This window comes from Thalassophryne amazonica, chromosome 13, assembly GCF_902500255.1.
Source record: "Thalassophryne amazonica chromosome 13, fThaAma1.1, whole genome shotgun sequence".
NCBI classification, from domain to species: Eukaryota; Metazoa; Chordata; class Actinopteri; order Batrachoidiformes; family Batrachoididae; genus Thalassophryne; species Thalassophryne amazonica.
The window spans coordinates 37,139,380-37,159,995 of NC_047115.1; the positions used below are offsets into that span (position 1 = coordinate 37,139,380).

The 20,616-nt window shown below is 39.5% G+C and overlaps 2 protein-coding genes across 4 annotated transcripts in view; one reads left to right on the top strand and one right to left on the bottom strand.

Annotated features, from left to right (window-relative positions):
• Positions 1 to 6,560, bottom strand: part of LOC117523340 (exportin-5) — a 43,967-nt gene extending 37,407 nt beyond the window's left edge. The window contains exons 1-3 of one of the 2 annotated variants that reach the window (XM_034184824.1): positions 6,361 to 6,560; positions 5,820 to 5,941; positions 5,655 to 5,727 (exon numbers count right to left, since the gene is read on the bottom strand). In XM_034184824.1, coding sequence (XP_034040715.1) covers positions 5,655 to 5,727; positions 5,820 to 5,941; positions 6,361 to 6,462 — 297 coding nt within the window. In that variant the 5' untranslated portion in view covers positions 6,463 to 6,560. The remainder of the gene's footprint in view (positions 1 to 5,654; positions 5,728 to 5,819; positions 5,942 to 6,360) is intronic. The other variant, XM_034184826.1, reaches the window with a different exon arrangement.
• A 3,644-nt stretch (positions 6,561 to 10,204) lies between these two features.
• The window catches only part of tp53bp2a (tumor protein p53 binding protein, 2a), a 74,950-nt gene continuing 64,538 nt past the window's right edge, over positions 10,205 to 20,616 (top strand). For both annotated transcript variants that reach the window (XM_034185643.1, XM_034185644.1), the window contains exons 1-2: positions 10,205 to 10,317; positions 10,587 to 10,738. In XM_034185643.1, coding sequence (XP_034041534.1) covers positions 10,712 to 10,738 — 27 coding nt within the window. In that variant the 5' untranslated portion in view covers positions 10,205 to 10,317; positions 10,587 to 10,711. The remainder of the gene's footprint in view (positions 10,318 to 10,586; positions 10,739 to 20,616) is intronic.

A 20,616-nucleotide genomic window follows, 5' to 3' on the forward strand; every position in this document is an offset into this window, starting at 1 on the left:
TGCACTGTCCCACCTGGAGGAACAGGGAAGCTATATGTGGCTGCTCTTTGTCGACTACAGCTCTGTATTCAACACCATACTCCCTCACAAACTGTTGGACAAACTGGGGGTCCTGGGTCTCCCACACTCCACCTGCATATGGATCAACAGCTTCCTGTCTGGATGCAGCCAGAGAGTCAGAGTAGGCCACCACACATCTACGTCCCTCAGCCTGAGCACTGACTCCCCACAGGGCTGTGTGCTGAGCCCCCTGCATCTATGACTGCACCCCCCACCCACCACAGTAACATCAGTAGCACCATCAAGTTTGCGGACGACACCACAGTGGTGGGCCTCATCTCAGGAGGGGATGAGTTTGCCTACAGGAACGAGGTGCAGCACCTAATAGGGTGGTGCAGGGAGAATAACCTGCTCCTCAACATCTCAAAAACCAAGGAGCTGATAACAGACTTCAGGAAGAAAAAAAACGGACATTACACCATCGATTATCAGCAGGGACTATGTGGAGAGGGTGGCAAACTTCTGCTTCCTGGGAGTCCACATTGAGGAGAATGTGTCCTGGAGCGTGAACACCTCTGAGCTGCTGAAAAAGGCCCAGCAGAGACTACAATTCCTGAGGGTGCTCAGGAAGAACATCATCACACAGAGACTGCTGGTGTCCTTTTATCAGTGCTCCATAGAGAGCATAGTGACATATTGTATATGTGTGTGGTACACCAGCTGCACAGTGGCTCAGAGAAAAGCGCTCCAGAGGGTCATCAACAAGGCCCAGCTGCACAGTGCCTCAGAGAAAAGCGCTCCAAAGGGTCATCAACACGGCCCAGAAGATCATCGGCTGCCCTCTCCTCATTCTGGAAGAACTGCACCGTTCCCACTGTCTCAAAAAAGCCAATAACATTACAAAGGACACCTCACACCCTGGTCACTCCCTGTTTGAACTGTTACCATCAGGCAGACGGTACAGATCAATCAAAACAAGGACAAATACAACCCCTGGCAAAAATTATGGAATCACCGGCCTCGGAGGATGTTCATTCAGTTGTTTAATTTTGTAGAAAAAAAGCAGATCACAGACATGACACAAAACTAAAGTCATTTCAAATGGCAACTTTCTGGCTTTAAGAAACACTATAAGAAATCAGGAAAAAAAAAATTGTGGCAGTCAGTAACGGTTACTTTTTTAGACCAAGCAGAGGGAAAAAAATATGGAATCACTCAATTCTGAGGAAAAAATTATGGAATCATGAAAAACAAAAGAACGCTCCAACACATCACTAGTATTTTGTTGCACCACCTCTGGCTTTTATAACAGCTTGCAGTCTCTGAGGCATGGACTTCATGAGTGACAAACAGTACTCTTCATCAATCTGGCTCCAACTTTCTCTGATTGCTGTTGCCAGATCAGCTTTGCAGGTTGGAGCCTTGTCATGGACCATTTTCTTCAACTTCCAAAGATTTTCAATTGGATTAAGATCCGGACTATTTGCAGGCCATGACATTGACCCTATGTGTCTTTTTGCAAGGAATGTTTTCACAGTTTTTGCTCTATGGCAAGATGCATTATCATCTTGAAAAATGATATCATCCCCAAACATCCTTTCAATTGATGGGATAAGAAAAGTGTCCAAAATATCAACGTAAACTTGTGCATTTATTGATGATGTAATGACAGCCATCTCCCCAGTGCCTTTACCTGACATGCAGCCCCATATCATCAATGACTGGAAATTTACATGTTCTCTTCAGGCAGTCATCTTTATAAATCTCATTGGAACGGCACCAAACAAAAGTTCCAGCATCATCACCTTGCCCAATGCAGATTCGAGATTAATCACTGAATATGACTTTCATCCAGTCATCCACAGTCCACGATTGCTTTTCCTTAGCCCATTGTAACCTTGTTTTTTCTGTTTAGGTGTTAATGATGGCTTCCGTTTAGCTTTTCTGTATGTAAATCCCATTTCCTTTAGGCGGTTTCTTACAGTTCGGTCACAGACGTTGACTCCAGTTTCTTCTCATTCGTTCCTCATTTGTGTTGTTGTGCATTTCCGATTTTTGAGACATATTGCTTTAAGTTTTCTGTCTTGACGCTTTGATGTCTTCCTTGGTCTACCAGTATGTTTGCCTTTAACAACCTTCCCATGTTGTTTGTATTTGGTCCAGAGTTTAGACACAGCTGGCTGTGAACAACCAACATCTTTTGCAACATTGCGTGATGATTTACCCTCTTTTAAGAGTTTGATAATCCTCTCCTTTGTTTCAACTGATATCTCTCGTGTTGGAGCCATGATTCATGTCAGTCCACTTGGTGCAACAGCTCTCCAAGGTGTGATCACTCCTTTTTAGATGCAGACTAACAAGCAGATCTGATTTGATGCAGGTGTTAGTTTTGGGGATGAAAATTTACAGGGTGATTCCATAATTTATTCCTCAGAATTGAGTGAGTCCATATTTTTTTCCCTCTGTTTGGTCTAAAAAAGTAACCGTTAGTGACGGCCACAATTTTTTCCCTGATTTCTTATAGTGTTTCTTAAAGCCAGAAAGTTGCCATTTGAAATGACTTTAGTTTTGTGTCATGTCTGTGATCTGCTTTTTCTCTACAAAATTAAACAACTGAATGAACATCCTCCGAGGCCAGTGATTCCATAATTATTGCCAGGGGTTGTAGATTCAGAGACAGCTTTTACCCCACTCAATAAAGCTAAAATGTAATACTGCTGCTCGTACAACTAAAGGGATTGCGCAATTAATGTTGAATGTTTGGTTGAGTGTTTGGTACCTTGTATTATAATTACACACACACACACATATATATATATACATACATACATACATACATACATATACACACACATATATATATATACATACATACATACACACATATACACACACATATATATATATACATACATACATACATATACACACACATATATATATACATACATACATACATATACACACACATATATATATACATACATACATATATATATATATGGTCCCTCGCTATAACGTGGTTCACCTTTCGCGGCCTCGCAGTTTCGCAGATTTTTTTGTGCAATTTTGCATGCTTCTTTTTTTTTGTTTAACAGTGCATTGTGTTCTGCGTCCTTATCAGGCAGGCTGGTTGCGGCACCGGTCGGCATCACCGCAATTGCTCTCACTGCCTGTTTGAGAAAAGTGTATAAAGTGTGTAGTGAGGGGTTTTACAGCCTTAAAACATCTATAATAATTGTAAAAAATAACGCTGACTACTTTGCGGATTTTGCCTATTGCGGGTTATTTTTAGAACGTAACTCCCGCAATAAACGAGGGACCACTGTATGTATATTTTTATGTTTTTATAGTTTTAGAGTCTTGTAGCTTTATATGGCCTGAATGTTGTTGCATGTTGCACTGACTGGTCTAGCATTTTTAATTTTGTTGTACATGTTACAATGACAATAAAGATTCTATTCTATTATTGCCACCAACTATTTGGGTGTAGAGCATTAATGGTTTCTGATGTATGCTATAAAAAATAACCCAGAAATGTTCCCCAACGAAGTATAAACACGGATTTCCGGGAATTTCCAGAAAACTTCCATCACTGTTAGAGATACTTAGACATTTTTACACATGTTAAATTCAACTTAATTCATTTATATAGCACCAAATCACAACAAAGCTGCCTCAAGGCACTCAGCACAAGAAAGGTCTAACCTTACCAAACCCTAGAGCAAGCACACACGAGACAGTGGTAAGGGAAAACTCCATCTGATGATGTTGAGGAAGAAACCTCAAGCAGACCAGACTGAAAGGGGTGACCCACTGCTTAGGCCATTCTAACAATTACAAGGTTTACACTACACATTAGATTTATTTCTTTAATCTGGTGAGAAAATTAATTCAAAATCCAATGAGCATAAACGAAAAACGCCAAGACCACCTAAGAGAGGTCTGAAGCTATTTCCTAGAAAACTAGTGCAGCTTGTTTGCAGATTAAAAACTGAGCAGATAGACCAGACGATTCTGTAATGGCACAATCAAATTTATAAAAATCTTCAGCTAAAATGCTAATAATTTCATGGACACCCTTCATGAGCAACACAACACAGACCTTGAGCTGACAGTAGTTTTTTAAATATGAAATTCATCATTTGATACTGATGCACATTCTTGGTCTGTCCAGCAGGTGTCAGTGTTGAGGTGTCACCTTGATTATAGAACCCCAGAACAATGTTCTAAATCAGGTTAAGAAACATTTATTACCAGAATTTTGAGTTTGCCATTACTAATTTGCAGTGCCGATAAAAAATTCTGGAATCATTCCCAGTCACAAGTTCCATCCATTGTTCATGTGAGCAGCAACCTTCTCCCTGCGGTCGCTAGCTTAAGTTGTTTAATGATCTTGATGTAAAAATGGGCGACAGTGGGCAGAGTGTACCAAAAGGCACACAAGATGCCCAGTATTCAACAGGTGGCAAAAAAGACAGAAAAACTACATGTAATTAGTACAGGTATTTGTAATTTTCCACAACCCCTCCAGCATCCAGTTACTATACAGCAGGTAGCAGACATGTCAATGGGATACTACCAAGGCAAAACAAAGATGCCGTATTGATGAATCTGGTGCATCAATGTTAACCACCAAGTACTTACTTAAATCTTATTATGGGCTCCAAATTTGTTGAATTAAAGGATGGTAGTATTTATTGTTTTTGAGTTATTGTGTGCACAGGATGGCTGTGATGGATTAACCCACTCACTCACTCACTGCATTCTTGCTGTTCAAGCCTGACACTGTTTACAGTGCAGGGAATATAAACTAGAAGCACAATGAATTAAGTCATAGTATTGGACACTGTCTCACTCCATCCAGATATAAAATGTATATGAGCCTATGGCTGGGGAAGTATCCTGTAATGGACTAGCATTCAATTGGGGGGGAGATTGTAGACTTTCTCATGTATTTCACTCTATGCTATTCAGGCATAAGCATCAGTCCAACAGGCCTCAGGGTCTGTATAGGATTTACTTCTTCTACTGTGTAACCACAAAAGTGCTGAGATTTTACCCAGTTCAGACAGTGGTGTGCTTTGTTTGTGACTCGTATGATGCACAGTATTTTGGTACTTCCATTAAAAAATAAATAAATAAATAAAAAAGTCACCCATAGCAGCTGCATTGTGATAGACAGAAACTGTACTGCTTTGTTTCCTTCTCTTCATCTTTTCCTCACTTCTGTGTGGGATTATACAGCTTTCATCATTGTACCAGGAGTCCAACCCTGCACCTCCTCCTTATGTAGACCCTTTTCTTCATGTCTTAAAAAGTACGTCATACATGCCCAACTTGGTACTGGACCAAGGTGCCCTTCCTAATGCTGGAACCAGCAACAGGTTAGCCATGTTTGACTTTCTGGTGACCAGACTGCATCTCCCCAATTGTCCAGTAAATTCAATATCTAACAAACTGTGTGATTTCATGCCTGCATCTCATTTGACTCTAAAAAGGTCTGCATGAACATGACCCAAAATACAACAAAGTATCACCCCCCCCCCCCCAAAAAAAAATTCAAATAAAAAGGTGTGAAAATGCACAAAAGTAAACATTTTTTTTAGCATTTTGGCAGGCTCACGACAATGCGTTAGAAGTGTCACACTTACCGTTGACAGCAGATCCATGGTACAGTCCTTCAAGTGAACTTTCTCTTGCTGTTGCATATTGTTCCACCGGAATCTGCAGGAAAACAAGCATCATTTCAGAAATGCAACGTTACTCTTGCTGACTACAGATCATAGCTTCATAAAAGTTGATTATGTTCCACTTACTTGATGACATGCTCGAGGATTTGCAAGCCAAAGTGTCTCACTATAGCCGGATGGGATTTCTCTGCCAGTCGTAACCCACATGGGACACACAGAGAGCTCCTCTCCTTAAACTCCTCAAAAAACTGTAGTTAAACGACAGTGTTATAAGCAATTACCTGAACTCGCCTCACAAGTTGGATGTTCAATTGTGTCAGTGCTTCAGAAGCAGGTCAACATTATGCTATCATACTAATAAACATATTACTAGCAGAGATAGGAGCAAAGTTTCGGTTACTGACACAACCAACCATAATAACATACAACATATGAATTAATAAACTACAGCAGATGTGAAGACATGGGGCTCATCATAGCACACTAGCTAACTCGCTAAGCAACCAACTTTTTTTAAACAAAGTATGTCATGGCTAACGTCAACGAACTCATGTGCAGCGTCGTTATTAATAAGCCCTTTAAACAAGACTCACTTTTATTCAACTATGATTTTACTTTCCGAATAAATGACGTGCTCAACTAGCTAGCTAGCAGCTAGCAGCGCTACCTTAAGGGCCTCCAGTCGATATATTTCGCTTGTTTCTGCATCCATCATCACATTTACAGCTTTAACAAGCTGCTCGCACAAAGCAGCCACCTGCTCAGCCATGGCTTCACCACGCGTCCGGCTCAACTATTAAAATGAAAACGAGAAGCACACTTATGCAAAATAGTGAACCGCGTATGCTCAATGAAACACCAACGTGCACAAAACACTGAACTCTACAGTGGCACAAAACTAGTGACGAAACGTCTGCAATTGAACCTTCGAAACATGTGTCAACTAGTGGTCATAGACATTATAAAGGGTGATTGTTGCTGTTGAACCACTGTATCGACTCTTGTATCGTTTTGCAGACTGTGACGTCATTAAGGAAGCGCCATGCAAAAAGTCCCACTTGTAAAATAATTTGGACTAATCAAACAAATTCCACAAGAAAAATATATCTAGAAATGATCAATTTATGGAAATGAAGATACATTTCTATTTACCATAAATTTAATCTAATTTTCAAGTAAGTTCGACTATCACAAATCCAAATTTTCTTAAAATAAATAAATAAATGTTATTCCTATTGAATTTACAAGCCGCCGTACTTTTCTTAAAATAAATAAATAAATGTTATTCCTATTGAATTTACAAGCCGCCGTACTTTTCTTAAAATAAATAAATAAATGTTCTACTTATTGAATTTGCAAGCCACCGTACTTTCCATATGTCGTATTTCATGCCTTTTTTCATCAACACTTGGCCAAAATCAAATTACATTGCAATGTGAATGAATGAATGAATTTGAATGAATGAATGAATGAATGTATTTATTTTCGCACACAAACTCAACAATAAAAAAAAAGTGATACACAAGACAATTCCCAGTGACGTGTGACCAAAAAGGGGGTGAGCAGAAGCAAAGCTTATAAACGCCCACCCCATACATACTCATTACCAACCCCCAGAGCAAGCACACAGGCGACAGTGATAAGGAAAAACTCCCTTTGATATATTGAGGAAGAAACCTCAAGCAGACCAGACTCTAAGCCAGGGGTGACCCTCTGCTTGGGCCATGCTACAAACACATTTAACAACACAAACTCAAATCCCATTATCATAAACATATCTAGTGAACACCGTGTCTTCAACCTGCAACTATTACCCTTTGGTCCACGTGTTTATTGATCTCTTCTATGGAATCAAGCAATGCCAGTGTTGTGGACCTTTTCGCTCTAAAACCATATTGACTTTCATCAAGCAAGTTGTGTCGATCTATTAATTTATCCAGTCTGCTGCTGTAAAGCGTTTCCAGTATCTTTGAAAATAGTGACAATAGAGACACAGGCCTGTAGTTAGTAAAAAGATGCTTGCTACCACATTTGAATAAAGGTATCACTTTTGCCACTTTCATACTGTTAGGAACAATCCCAGTTTGAAATGATTTGTTAAAAATATATGATAATGGTTTTGCGATTTCAGTAATTATTCGCTTTACTAAGGACATATGTACCTCATTATGATCCGTTGACTTTTTACTTTTACATGTACTAACTATGTTAGTAATTTCCCTTTCATCTACTGGGCTGAGAAACATTGTGTGCGGATTTCTGGTGATTAATTGCTGATTTTCCCATGTACTGTGTGGGATTTCAGCTGCCAGATCTGGCCCAACATTAGCAAAAAATTTATTGAAACGATTCACTACTTGGCTCATGTTATATTCATCTTTGTTGTCATAAGTAAAGTATGTTGGATAGTTATTTGATTTGGGTTTATTTGCTATAATACTATTCAATATTTTCCATGTTTCCTTTATATTATTTTTATTATCATTTAGTATTTTTCCAAAGTATGATTTTTTACAGTCTCGCAATACAAAGCAAGGTGGAGGTGTTGCTTTTATTCATTAATCTGGGTTTAGTTTACTGGCTCCTGGGGGTATAAAATATAACTCGTTTGAACATGTGACTCTCTGTTCTGCTCAGGATGCCACATATAGCCAAGGCCAGGCGAATAAATTCAAACATTTTACTTTATCACCAGATATAGGCCACCAGCCTGATACATGGATGCCTATGCATTAGAGACCCAAGATGGACTCTACAGTATTTTCAATTAAGGACTCTGTTTTAATAGTTGCTCTTTTGTTTCTTCTGTTTATAAAGAAACTCTTGTACAATCTGTAAAAACTTTGTAACTGTTAGAATGGCCTAAGCAGTGGGTCAGCCCTCTGGGTCTGGTCTGCTTGCGGTTTCTTCCTCATTATCACCAGATGGAGTTTTTCCTTACCATTGTCTCCTGTGTACTTGCTCAGGGGGTTGGTAAGATTAGCCCTTACTCATTACAAGTGCCTTGAGGCAACTTTGTTGTGATTTGGTGCTATACAAATAAAATAAATTGAAATGTAATCTCCCCCCCACCCCCCTTAATTGGACTGAGCGGTTGAAGATGAGTGTGTGTGTGTGTGTGTGTGTGTGTGTGTGTGTGTGTGTGTGTGTGTGTGTGTGTGTGTGTGTGTGTGTGTGTGTGTGTGTGTGGTAAATGTAATTCCAATATATTTAGAAATATGACAGTTGTTTCATGCATGTCTGACTTCACGACATTTACCTGTTTTCTTTCTTTCTTTTTTGTTTGTATGTTTTGTTTTGGTCCATGAGCGTTGTTCCTACTTATTTACATTTTGTATTGCCAGGATGACTATATTATACTACTCAGGTTTATTCAATAAATTTGAGTGTATACTTATGAATAAATATATAAATTAATAGGACATCAATTATAATTACTATAATAACTTATAATATATTAAATATGCATGCATGGTTTATACATACACATACACACACACACGCAGAAAGAGAGAGAGAGAGAGAGAGAGAGAGAGAGAGAGAGAGAGAGAGAGAGAGAGAGAGAGAGAGAGAGAGAGAGAGAGAGAGAGAGAGAGAGAGAGAGAGAGATCGTTATTCCACATTCATTGATGTCTGACCAGCAGGCGGCTCAAATGAACAGGACTCTGAGCGACTCGACTTTTAAGTTGCCGTGGGAATCCTGGGAGTAGAAAGCTGAGAGGTAGGAGTAAATCAAATAACATTATCAAACATTACAACCAGGTCTTTCAAATGAATAAAATAGTAAACTAAAAATACTGAAAAAGCTATTTAATCTTATTTTTGACTCATAATAGTATTTTTTTATTTAGTATCTTATAATTGTAAATCACTGTCTCGTGTTTCTTTTAAAGTTCTACTGTTCATTCTAAGTTCTTACCTGACTTGCACATCATTGGTGGTGAGTTAGACTCCGCATCGATCGCTACTACCGAACCGCGGGGCCGCCATCTTGGACCGGTCATCCGACCCGCTATATATAAACAAAATATACTTTACAGAAAACAGATCAACACAAACAAATAAATCAGTTTCTAAACTTTATTCAGCAATATAGTCATTTCCCCACATCATTAATATTACATATAATACTCATGGATGTTTACTCCACAGTCCTTTGTTAGTTTGTTAGTTGCTACACCCGAACGCCGCACAAAACAGCATTTTCAGATCACTTTAAACCAAGTTTAAGTCAGCGCATCAACGATTTGCATTTAATCTAATGCCTGACGACGCATAATGACGCTGCAACCACAGATACACAGCTCACAGGCTGCATCCGCAATCTAGTGGATTAAATAGAAAAGAAAAAGCTGTTCATGTTCTGGGTTCTGTGTGATACAATAAAATACAATAAAATAATGAATAAACAAGCAAATGAATAAATAATTCCTTCGCTCAGGCAAACCGTTTGATTTCTTCTCCAGTACAGCTCGAGCCGCTGGGGGTGTTTTCCCGAAAGGGGCGGAGCTTGAATTCCAGGGTGGACTGTATGTTTTCCTATCTCGATACGTCATTCTGGGATCGGCTGCGAGCAGAACTGTCAGGAAACTGGTTCTCTGTCTGATTATCTACTCATCTTTCGGTAAGTAATACCTCGGAAATTCAAGAAAAAATACCATACATTATTAAATTAGTATTTTTTTGCCACACTTGTCACGTTGCTAATGAAATGAGACTGTTTTTCATGAGCACAGCGCGCTCGCAACAAAGCGCTTCAAAGTTACTAAGCAAACTTTGGTCACGAAGGCCTTTTGTGTTTGTTGCAACAGGTCCACGACAGATAATATTACCGTGTTTTGTTTATATTGAGTTAAATTAACACAGCGGTGACGTGATGTTCTTTTAATACAGGACCGCAGAACAGAAAGGAGAACGTCGCCTTGGTCCGTCTCAGTTTGTGGGATTAAAGTGATCCAGTCCGGCGTTTACGTCGAAACTGCCAGTGGGAATTCATGCTGATCGAGTCTGTTAGCTAAATGCGGTACGAAGCTAAAATGATGCCGGTGAGTTTGGATTTTGTTTTCATACCTTTTTATAGTTTTAATGTTTCCTGATTTTTAGTCGGTTTGAACGTTTGTCAGCGCAGAGTAAATCGTAAATTACCTGCGGGTTTAATTTGACGTGGCAATTGTTGATGCGGTTGCTGCTGCTTTGTGGCTTTACAGCAGCATCGCTTTGTGTTGGGAAGTTTGCGAGGTGATCTGTAGGTTATTCGGCAGTTGTTTGCTCTTATATGGTTGTTTTACGAACTGTATTGCTATATTAAGATGCCTGTTTTGTTGGAGCTGTGTTGCAGGTTTATAATTTTAATGCGTCTTGGTGTATTGATAATGACATGAATTGTGTGTATATATATATATATATATATATATATATATATATATATATATATATATATATATATACTGCTCAAAACACAGGATTAGAAGGTTCCTGCCAAGTGTGACTGGCACTGTGCTAACCTCAGCTCTGGAGCCCTGCCATGTAATAATAATCATCATCATCATGATCATTGGTCCATTGATTTCACTGTAATGGTCTGTCTACCTCAGCACTAACAAACTCTTTTCACACAAGAAGCTGGTTATATTTACAGAAGGCAATCAACTTGACACCGGCAGACTTGGCACTCATGGACGTGGACACTATAGAGCTGTGTGATAGTATACTTCTCTATAGTTATATGGTTGGCACTTTTGTGTCATAGCAAGAAGGTTTGGGGTTCACTTCCACCAATTCCTTTTTCCTTTTTGTGCACAGTTTAAGTGGTCTCCTTGTGTCCAAGTGTGTTTCTTCCCACCTTGAACACACAATCATTAAGTCAAAAGAACACAAACTAAGGACAAACCTTATTGCATCTAGTGAGTTTTGATGCACCATCCATCCATTTTCTAAACATTTAAATAGGTTTAGAAAGGTCATGGGTGCTTTAGCCTTTCCCCAGCAGTTAGTGGACAGGGTACACCCTGGACAGCTCACCAGTCTGTCTTTGTGGTGACATTTTAAATGCTCATAGGGCCAATCTGATGCAATATCGGTAGCAGGTTCTGACACTAACGTAATTCACAGATTGGAAATTTCCGACCCAACCTGCAGAGATTTCCGATCCAGGAGTCACGTCTGTGTGTATGTGTTTTCTGTTGAAATGTCTCCACAAGTGAATCCCTGCTGGCTGCTCTGCTCAATGAGACGCAGAGTCATGAGACATGCCTCCAATCAGGGAATCCCTTCCGCAGTTTGCAGCCAGCTAGCAGGTGAGCATTTAGTAGCACTGTTGCTAACCAACTTTTCATCACACGTCTGCTGTGTGGAAATATTTTACACAAGAAACACTGCAAAGCAAGACAGCAACATGCAATGTTTGCAGAGCCATTGTACCGATAGGCTGAAGCGCCACTGCAGCGAACTTAATCAATAGGGTGGTCCTTGTTTTGAAATTATATCTCTCTGACCCCCTGAATATGTTTCAATATGGCAGCACAGTCTTGTTTGGGGGCGGGCGCTAAAGAGGTAAAATATGATGTAATTTCTCTACTTCCAGGGTACCAACCACAGCATTTTCAATGGGTTTTGGGGAAAATTACATGCAAACAAAGTGAAAACGCAAAGGAAAAGTGGTGATGCGGTGGGAGTGTTGTGGTTTATTTATGATCCGGAGCACAAACTTGTCGAGGTGGTTTTGCAGGCGAGAGAACGGAGATATTCTGGTTAGCTTTGTAGGCTACCACTTACTGACATGGCGTCTCCCATCTCCTCACCTTTTCTTCTCCACCGGGAACCGAAAAACAAATAAGCTTTTCACAACTGCGTCGGTGATTGCAGCTGAAAACAAAACTCCACACTATTTATCCATGTGAAGTTATGCTGTGTATATATTTAATGGAGGTCCCCATAAGTGGTCAAATCCCCCGATATTACGGAGGGTTCAAACAAGACTACGGTCTCTTATTGATGAGAAAACATGTTGTGTAAAATGTTTGTCTAAATAATTTTTTTTTTTTGAGTTAGCTCAAAAGCATTGAAATTTTCTTATTTTCATGCTATATAATGCTATCTTAACTAAAGCTTGGCCATCTTGAATTTCTAAGTAAGCACCAGCAGGATTCATCAGGACTTCTGATATTTTGTTTAGGATGGGTTGGGACACTTATCTCAATGGTTAGTATAGCATGGTATCACAATGGTGACTGCACTTTGTGACGTCAGTTAGCCATTGGTGATGCACAGTAGAATTGTCCAACTGTGCAACCCTAAGATGAACAGTGGTGTTTATGTAATTTGTACATGCATACATTTTGTTTTAAGCCTCAGTCACAACCTTTGTTAGGAGTTTTTAATCCTGCAATCACCTGGTTCCTGTAGGTCCTACATCTCGCATAAGATTTATTTATCTTTGTAGTCTTACTACGATGGTACAGACATTGTAAGGCCTTTGTACAAGTGGCAAGATGATTGTGCATTTGTCTTGAGATAAACGGGTGGACTTGATGCTACCTGTTGTACAGACATTGTACTATGATCTTGAGATTGTAGTAGGACTGTTGTAGGAACCGCCCAATTGCCTTTTATGTCTTACATTTATTGTAGCTATCTCAAGTTGCCTGTACTTACATAGTACAAAGACCATACACGTCTTACAACCTTTGTACTGCCATCCTGCAGTAAGACTGACATATTGTCAACGCTTCTTTTGTCTTTGGCCACTTGAGGGCCCTGGTACTTCTTCGACCTCTTCCTGCTCTTCATCCCCAGGTTCATGATCATCTCTTGTCTCTACCTCTGGGTTTTCAATCTCTTCTTCCCTCCTCTGTTTTCCCTTGCCTTTTCCTTTTCTCATACTCTTCATATTTCCTGGTGATACTAGTCATGTTTAATGGTCAAAGCTATATCAGCTGCGGCGATTCTGATACTGTTTCTGTGATACTATAGTTGCTGACAATGGATCAAGCAGCCAACCCTTTATACCTGGACCATTCTCACATGATGCTCTTATGCCTCTTACAATCATTGTAGGAGGATCCTACTAGCAGTACACTTATTGTACAATAATCTTACAAATCCTAAGAATAACATTGGATTCATTTTTAGGGTTTAATTGTACATACGTCTTACAATGGTCTCACAACTCTTACAATGGTCCTACAATGATTGTTCCATCTTGCAATAAATTTCATCTTTACAGCTCTTAGAAAGTGTTGAGCATGATCAACAGTGGCCCTAAGATGATAAGACGACTCTAGGACCACTCTAGGAACAAAATTATCCTGGGATGATTGTACAATCATTGTAGGATTTGGCAAAAAAAAAATGGTCTTAGACCAGTCTTACAAGCTCTTAGGATGGGTTGTGACTGAAGCTTTACTCATTTAAACCATCCTAATGTATAATTAGATATACAATCCAATCACTAGGAGTACTGGACAGCCACGATCAGTCACCTGGTGACCAAATTCAGGTCTACCGACACTGCACTGAAAGAAGCCTGAACTTAATGACCATGTTTTTTCTTTATGGTGGGAGGAAATTGGAGTGCCTGATGAAAATCCACAGGGACATGGGGAGAACATACATGTGCCACAAAAAAGGAACTAGACACTGTTGGAATCGAACTTTGGACTTTCTTGCTGTGAGACAAGATTGCTCACGGCTATGCCCAGGCTTGTGTTGCCTATCCTTAAATAAGTCTTCCACTGTCGTGTGTGTGTGTGTGTGTGTGTGTGTGTGTATTAACAGCTGTGCTTAATGTTGGAAAATGGGTATTTTAATGGTTTGTGCAACATGCAGCTACAAATTGTTTACTGTAATGCTAATGACTATAAAATCCAATGTAATCTTGGATGTAAGCAGGCTCAGTCTTCGCTAATGCTCTTCTCAGACATTCTCTCCCAGTAAAACTGCTCAATCAGTGAATTAATCATCTTTGCAATGGACAAGTGGTGCTGGAATGACTCATCTCTGGTGTATGACCTCAGTCTGTTTGCACATCACCATTTGTTGTCACCAAGCTTTGGTGCAAGCGTTCAGTATAAATTTTCAGCAGAACATGCTGCAATGCAACATGTATTTCTTTACGGGTCAGGTGAGACCTTGGTGCTTGCCCCATTCACCTCAATTCTGTCAGCTGAGTAGGGATACCACAAATGATTATTTTGATAATCAACTAGTCACCGATTATTTTTGTGATTAGTCGACTAATCGGATCATATGTAAATTGCGGCCTATCTCACCAGCATGCAGCATATTTATTTTCCATCATTGTGATGAAGTGAGATCGGTCTCATGTCAGTCACCAATATGTTAAAGATTGCTTCAGTCAGGATATTTGCTTGCTGAAGTGTGCATGTTGTTGGCTTGGTAACAAAGTTGTCCATGGAAGAGGAACATTTTTTTTTTTTTTTCGTTAATGTTAACATTTAGAGCTATCAGTGTAAGTAAGTAGCTCACTATAGACATTAATATTAGTGGGCAACTAGCCAATTAGCTTACAGAGACGACTGTTCCGCTTCGTCAGCATCAGCCACAACGTGCTTCATTCTCAGATCCTCATGCAGTGCTGTTGTGCTGCCATGGAAGGCAAGTTCTGCCTTGTGGATTTTGCATTGCAAGTTTTTCTCCATGGTAAAAATGCTCCCAAATGTTTGAGCTTTGTTGCCAGCTAGCCATGATATTGTTTAGGCATGACTTTTTCAATTTATTTCATTTATATATCGCCAAATCACAGCAAAGTTGCCTCAAGGTGCTTCACACAAGTAAGGTCTAACCTTACCAACCCCTAGAGCAAGCACACAGGCAGCAGTGGGAAGGAAAAACCTTCCTCTGATTTGAGGAAGAAACCTCAAGGGGACCAGACTCAAAGGGGTGACCCTCTGGTTTTCTGGTGACATCACGGCTGACCCGGATGACCACTACTGCACATGTGTGACAAGGGCAGAAAGTCAGTGGAAGGTACAGTGGCAGTTTTGAGCGAAAAACAAAGCTTTTTAAAAAATAAACGACAACGTTATTAAATCAGTCGCAGACTATTTTGATAGTTGACGTAATTGTGACTAGTTGACTAATTGTGGCAGCCCTGCAGCTAGAGGGAAAAAAATGTTTGTGGGGAATTGCTTGAGTGAGATATTGGCAGGGTGTTGAGCCTGACAAATAGAAAACAGCCTCCATACATACACGCCTTGACATACTGTAAGGCATTATCTTCGAACACAACCATAACCCATGATCATGCTTCCAGAGGCCAGGAGCTTGTGGGTGGTTAGAATCTAGTGTTGTAATTGTTGGCAGGGATGGTAAATAGGGGGTCAGTGTTTCCTGAACACAATGAGCTCCAGCGACTCTTTAACAGCGTGCTATGGAGAGCGTATTGTGTGTGGCTGTGTTGTGGCAGCATGCTGATAAGGCAAGCTCAGCCTTTGTCAAATAGCACACTGTACCTCTTACATCCCTCATTTACTGTTATATCTCTGTTCTGTGAACATTTAGCCTAGAATTATGTTTATTAGTGCACATTTCATACTTGTATGCATTTTTAAAAAGAAATTCTACCCCACTTCTGAAGCAGTGAGAAGAAAATACTGTTTTCATGTCAGGAACAGGGATATTTTTTTTCCAGCGACTCTTGAATTTAAAATGTTGCTGGCTGATTCAAATGACTTCCACATTCCTTTCCCATGACAAGTTGTTTGGTGTGTCACTTCTCAAACAGATAGATGTTTCTGTGCTAGTGCAGCAGATAACTGAAACAATCGTGCAAATGGTGATACAAGCACTAAAGTTGGTACAAATACTCTTTAGATATTACTATTTTGAACAAACCGACTGGACACTTGAATTTTCAATAAGCGGCCAGGTCGGAGTCAATTGAAGAATTACACAGTGGTCAAAATTAAAATGCTCAAATCATTTTGAAAGCTACACCACATTATTTGTCTGATCGTAAAGATTCCAAAAAGGTATAGTTTGGACTATCTATGACTGAATGATCAGGAGTTATGGGGTAAAAACAGCAAAAATGGTGACAAAGGTCAGTTTCAGTTTGTACAGGGGTCAAAAGTTAAAGTTCCTTCAATTTTGGTAAAGTGATGCAAATTATTGGTTGAGCTAATAGGATTAATAATTGGAATAGTTTTGATTGTGTTGAATGTTTGGGCTCCAAAGTAAGGGTCAAACAAGGTCAACGTCCATTGGATTCTTTGACATGTGACATATGTTACCCCGTAACATAACTAAGCATGATGCATGGTCCAAACTATTCCTTTTTAAAACCCTGTTAACTCGACTAATAATTTGCATCATGTTTTACCAAAATTGGAGCAACTTTAACTTTTGACCCCTGTACAAACTGAAAGTGACCTTTGTCACCATTTTTGCTGTTTTTACCCCATAACTTCAGAAAATTCAGTTACAGGATAGTCCAAACTATACCGTTTTGGAATCTTTATGTTCAGACAAATAATGTGGTGTAGTTTTCAAAATGATTTGAGCATTTATAATTTTGACTCCTGTGTAATTCTTCAATTGACCCCTACCAGGCCGCCTATTGAAAATTCAAGTGGCCAGTCGGTTTGTTCAAAAGAGTAATATCTAAGGAGTATTTATCCCAATTTTGGTGCTTGTATCACCATTTGCATGATTTTGCTCTAAATGTTCTCTTAGCTGCTGCACTATGCCTGGTCTAGATTGTTTGACCACACACATTTTGTGCTGTACTTTATCTTTCACCACAACAGGCACTATTGTTGCTTGAGGTAATGTGGTGGTGGTGTGATGTCCAAGGGAGCTTGATTTTTGCTGTGCATGTCAATAGAAATATGAGAAGACTTTTGCTGAGGTCACCACAGACTTTGTATTTACTCTGTGGGAGAGTACATGTTGTTTACGTAAGCCGACAGTCAGGACAGTGATGCTAAGGACATCGTTTTAACTTTCATCTGAAGAACAGGATTGTACAAGAGCAAATAACAAGGGGAATGAGAGCACCGCGCTTGCAAAGTGCAAACCTCCATCACTAGTTTCCAGATCCACAAATTTTTACCTTGGAAAAAATTTTCAAGGTCAACGCAAGCAAAATGAAATGTGATCAAATGTCAAGAGTATGTATTTTAGGGCTGCAGCTATCGATTATATTATTAATCAAGTATTCTATTAATTAATCGGATAAAAAGTACTTCTGCATTTTTAAACAATATCAATAGTCCAGGGCTTTCCCGAAGCAATGGCGCATTGTCGCTGCATCAAAGTTTTGACATTTTGAAATGGCAATGGGATGTGGCTGTTTTGTTTTGTTTTGTTTTTTGTTGTTGTTTGTTTTTTTTTTTCTCCAACTTGTAAAAGTGAACCATTTTTTATTTTTTTATTTTTTATCCTCTTTCTCTGCGATTCAGCAGATGTATTTCAGCTGGAGGTTGAACATGCAAGCCTCACAGTCACTGTTTTTGTTTTGTTTTTTATTTATTTATTTAAGTTACCGTGTTTGTGAAGCGTTGTGTGTTGCCCAAAAAATCAAAAATTATAAAGCGAAACACTCAGTGCGAGTCTGAGCAAAACACAGAAGAAAGAGTGGACTTCTACTCAGAGGATCTTCTTTCAGAGAGTGTTTGTCAGTGTGGCCGGGGACGGAGCTGTGACTCAATGGTGTAAGGGGAGTGCTGAGCCCCTCACACCGTGCAGAGAGAGACAGCAGCCGGCCGTCGGGTCAATAGTAATTAAGTAATGTCAGTCATAAAGCTAGTCTTAACCTGTGGATGTGCTGTGACTTTTTTAAGTGCATGTATTAAAATTAATAAACATATGCATGAATACATATCTGTGATGGGGATTTAACAGTACCTAGTAGAAACAAATGTATTTTCAATTTCAGCACTTACAGTGGCTTTTTTGCTTGACCTGTGCTTTCACAGTTCCCTTTTATTTATTTATTTATTTATTTATTTTATAAGCAAATTATGCAAAATACATGTAACAGAAGTATTAATGCAACACTTTAGTTTTCACTATCATTTTTCATTCGGTAAAGTAAAAGATCTAAGATTTCTTCTCTCCACAGTAAAGGATTCTTCCATCCACACAAATGGATCATTTCACTCCATTTTTTAATTTATTTTTAAATTCCATATCATTGAGCACTTCACTCTTGCTGAGATAATTGACCCACCTGAAAGGTGTCTCATATGCAATGAGCAGTGCAGAATAAACAGCATGATTATTGCACCTGTGCCTTGGACTGGTCACAATAAAAACCCACAAAATGTAAGATGTGCTGCCCAGGAACACCACCTGTCTGTGTCCTTGGACAAAACGCTTCATTTTTATTGTTCCAGTTCACCCAGCTATAAATTGGTACCGGCCTTGGCTAGAGGGAAGTAACCAGAGGGATTTATAGACTCTCATGTGCTTCATGCTACAGAATCTGGGGATAAACACATACACCAATGAGCCCCAGGGCCTGTTAGGACTTTGCACAATGAGGATACAGTTTTCAGCTTTGTATGAGACTGAAACACTAGTCTAGCTAAGTGGGAACAGGGATGTTTTAGCTAAGAAGTACACCCAGGCCATTTAAGATACAGTAAACAGTATGCTATCTCCTTCACTGAATCATATTTCCACTCCTCTAAAGCCTTTCTTTTGCATGTGTTTAAAGCTATCAAAGACATCACCTACTGTTTTTTTTTTTTTTCCCTGCCATCTATTTTTTTTTCTCACTTCATTATTAGGTACTTTTAACCTGTTTTCTGCTGTACTATAATGACATCTAAAGTTTAGTCATTTCATTAGACTCACATGTGACACATACTTTAAAGCAAATACATAATCAGTCAAACTCGATGCATTTCCCCCCGGGCGCCTAATGGCGACTTCTGCTCCTACTGGCAATTAGGATGGGTTAAATGCAGTAGACACATTTCATTGTGCAGGGAACATGTTCTTCTGTGCATATGACAATAAAATTCCTTTGAATCCTTGAATCCTTTGAATTTAGGCATGCAGACATAGTCGAAAGGATCCGTAAAAGTTCAAGTGTCAGAATTGAGAGGAAAGATGACTTATAAATTTCTGAGCATCTGGGATTTACACACATAACCATGTCTAAAGTCTACCAAGATTGGGCAGAAAAAACATAAACATCCAGTGTGCAGCAAAAGTCTGAGAAGAATGGCCTGACTGCTTCAAGGTGATAAAACGGCACCAATAACTTAAATAACTGAATAATTGATGGGCTACAGCAGCAGAGGACTGCACTGGATGCCACTCCTGTTGATAAAAACAGAACACTGAAGCTAGAGCATGTTTTTCAAAATTTGATAGTGGAAGATGGTGTAAAATGTTGATTGGTCTAAAGAGTCTTAATTTGTGCTAGAACGTTCAGATCACAGGGTAACAATTTGGTGCAAATAACATGAAAACTGATCCATTCTTCCTTCTTTCAATTCAGGTTGAAAAGGTTTAACAATGCAGCAACATGTTCATATTGATATGAACCAAAATGTGCAGCATCCAGCACCTTATTAAAGCTACACCGCTAAGAATTAAGGCAGTTCTCAAGGCAAGAGGGGTCCAACCCAGTACGAGCAAGATGTGCCTAATAATGTTGCCAGGGAATGTACCTCCACATGTGGAAATCACTTCAGGTTCTTACCATGTTTCATTTATTTCATTCAGTCTGATAAAGGGTATGTTCTGTGTGTTCTATTTAACTTTGTACTCATCTGAGAGGTAAAGATTTCAAAGTAGGGCCTGTCTTGTGATAGGATTTGTAAAGTACAGGCAGGGCACAGGTGAAATAGGCTAAATGCTGCAGTGCAGACATAGAGGAGATTGTCCTGATCTAAGTGCTTCTCGGCTCACTGCAGCTTCAGTGTGGTAAAAGCTGCATGCTTCCCAC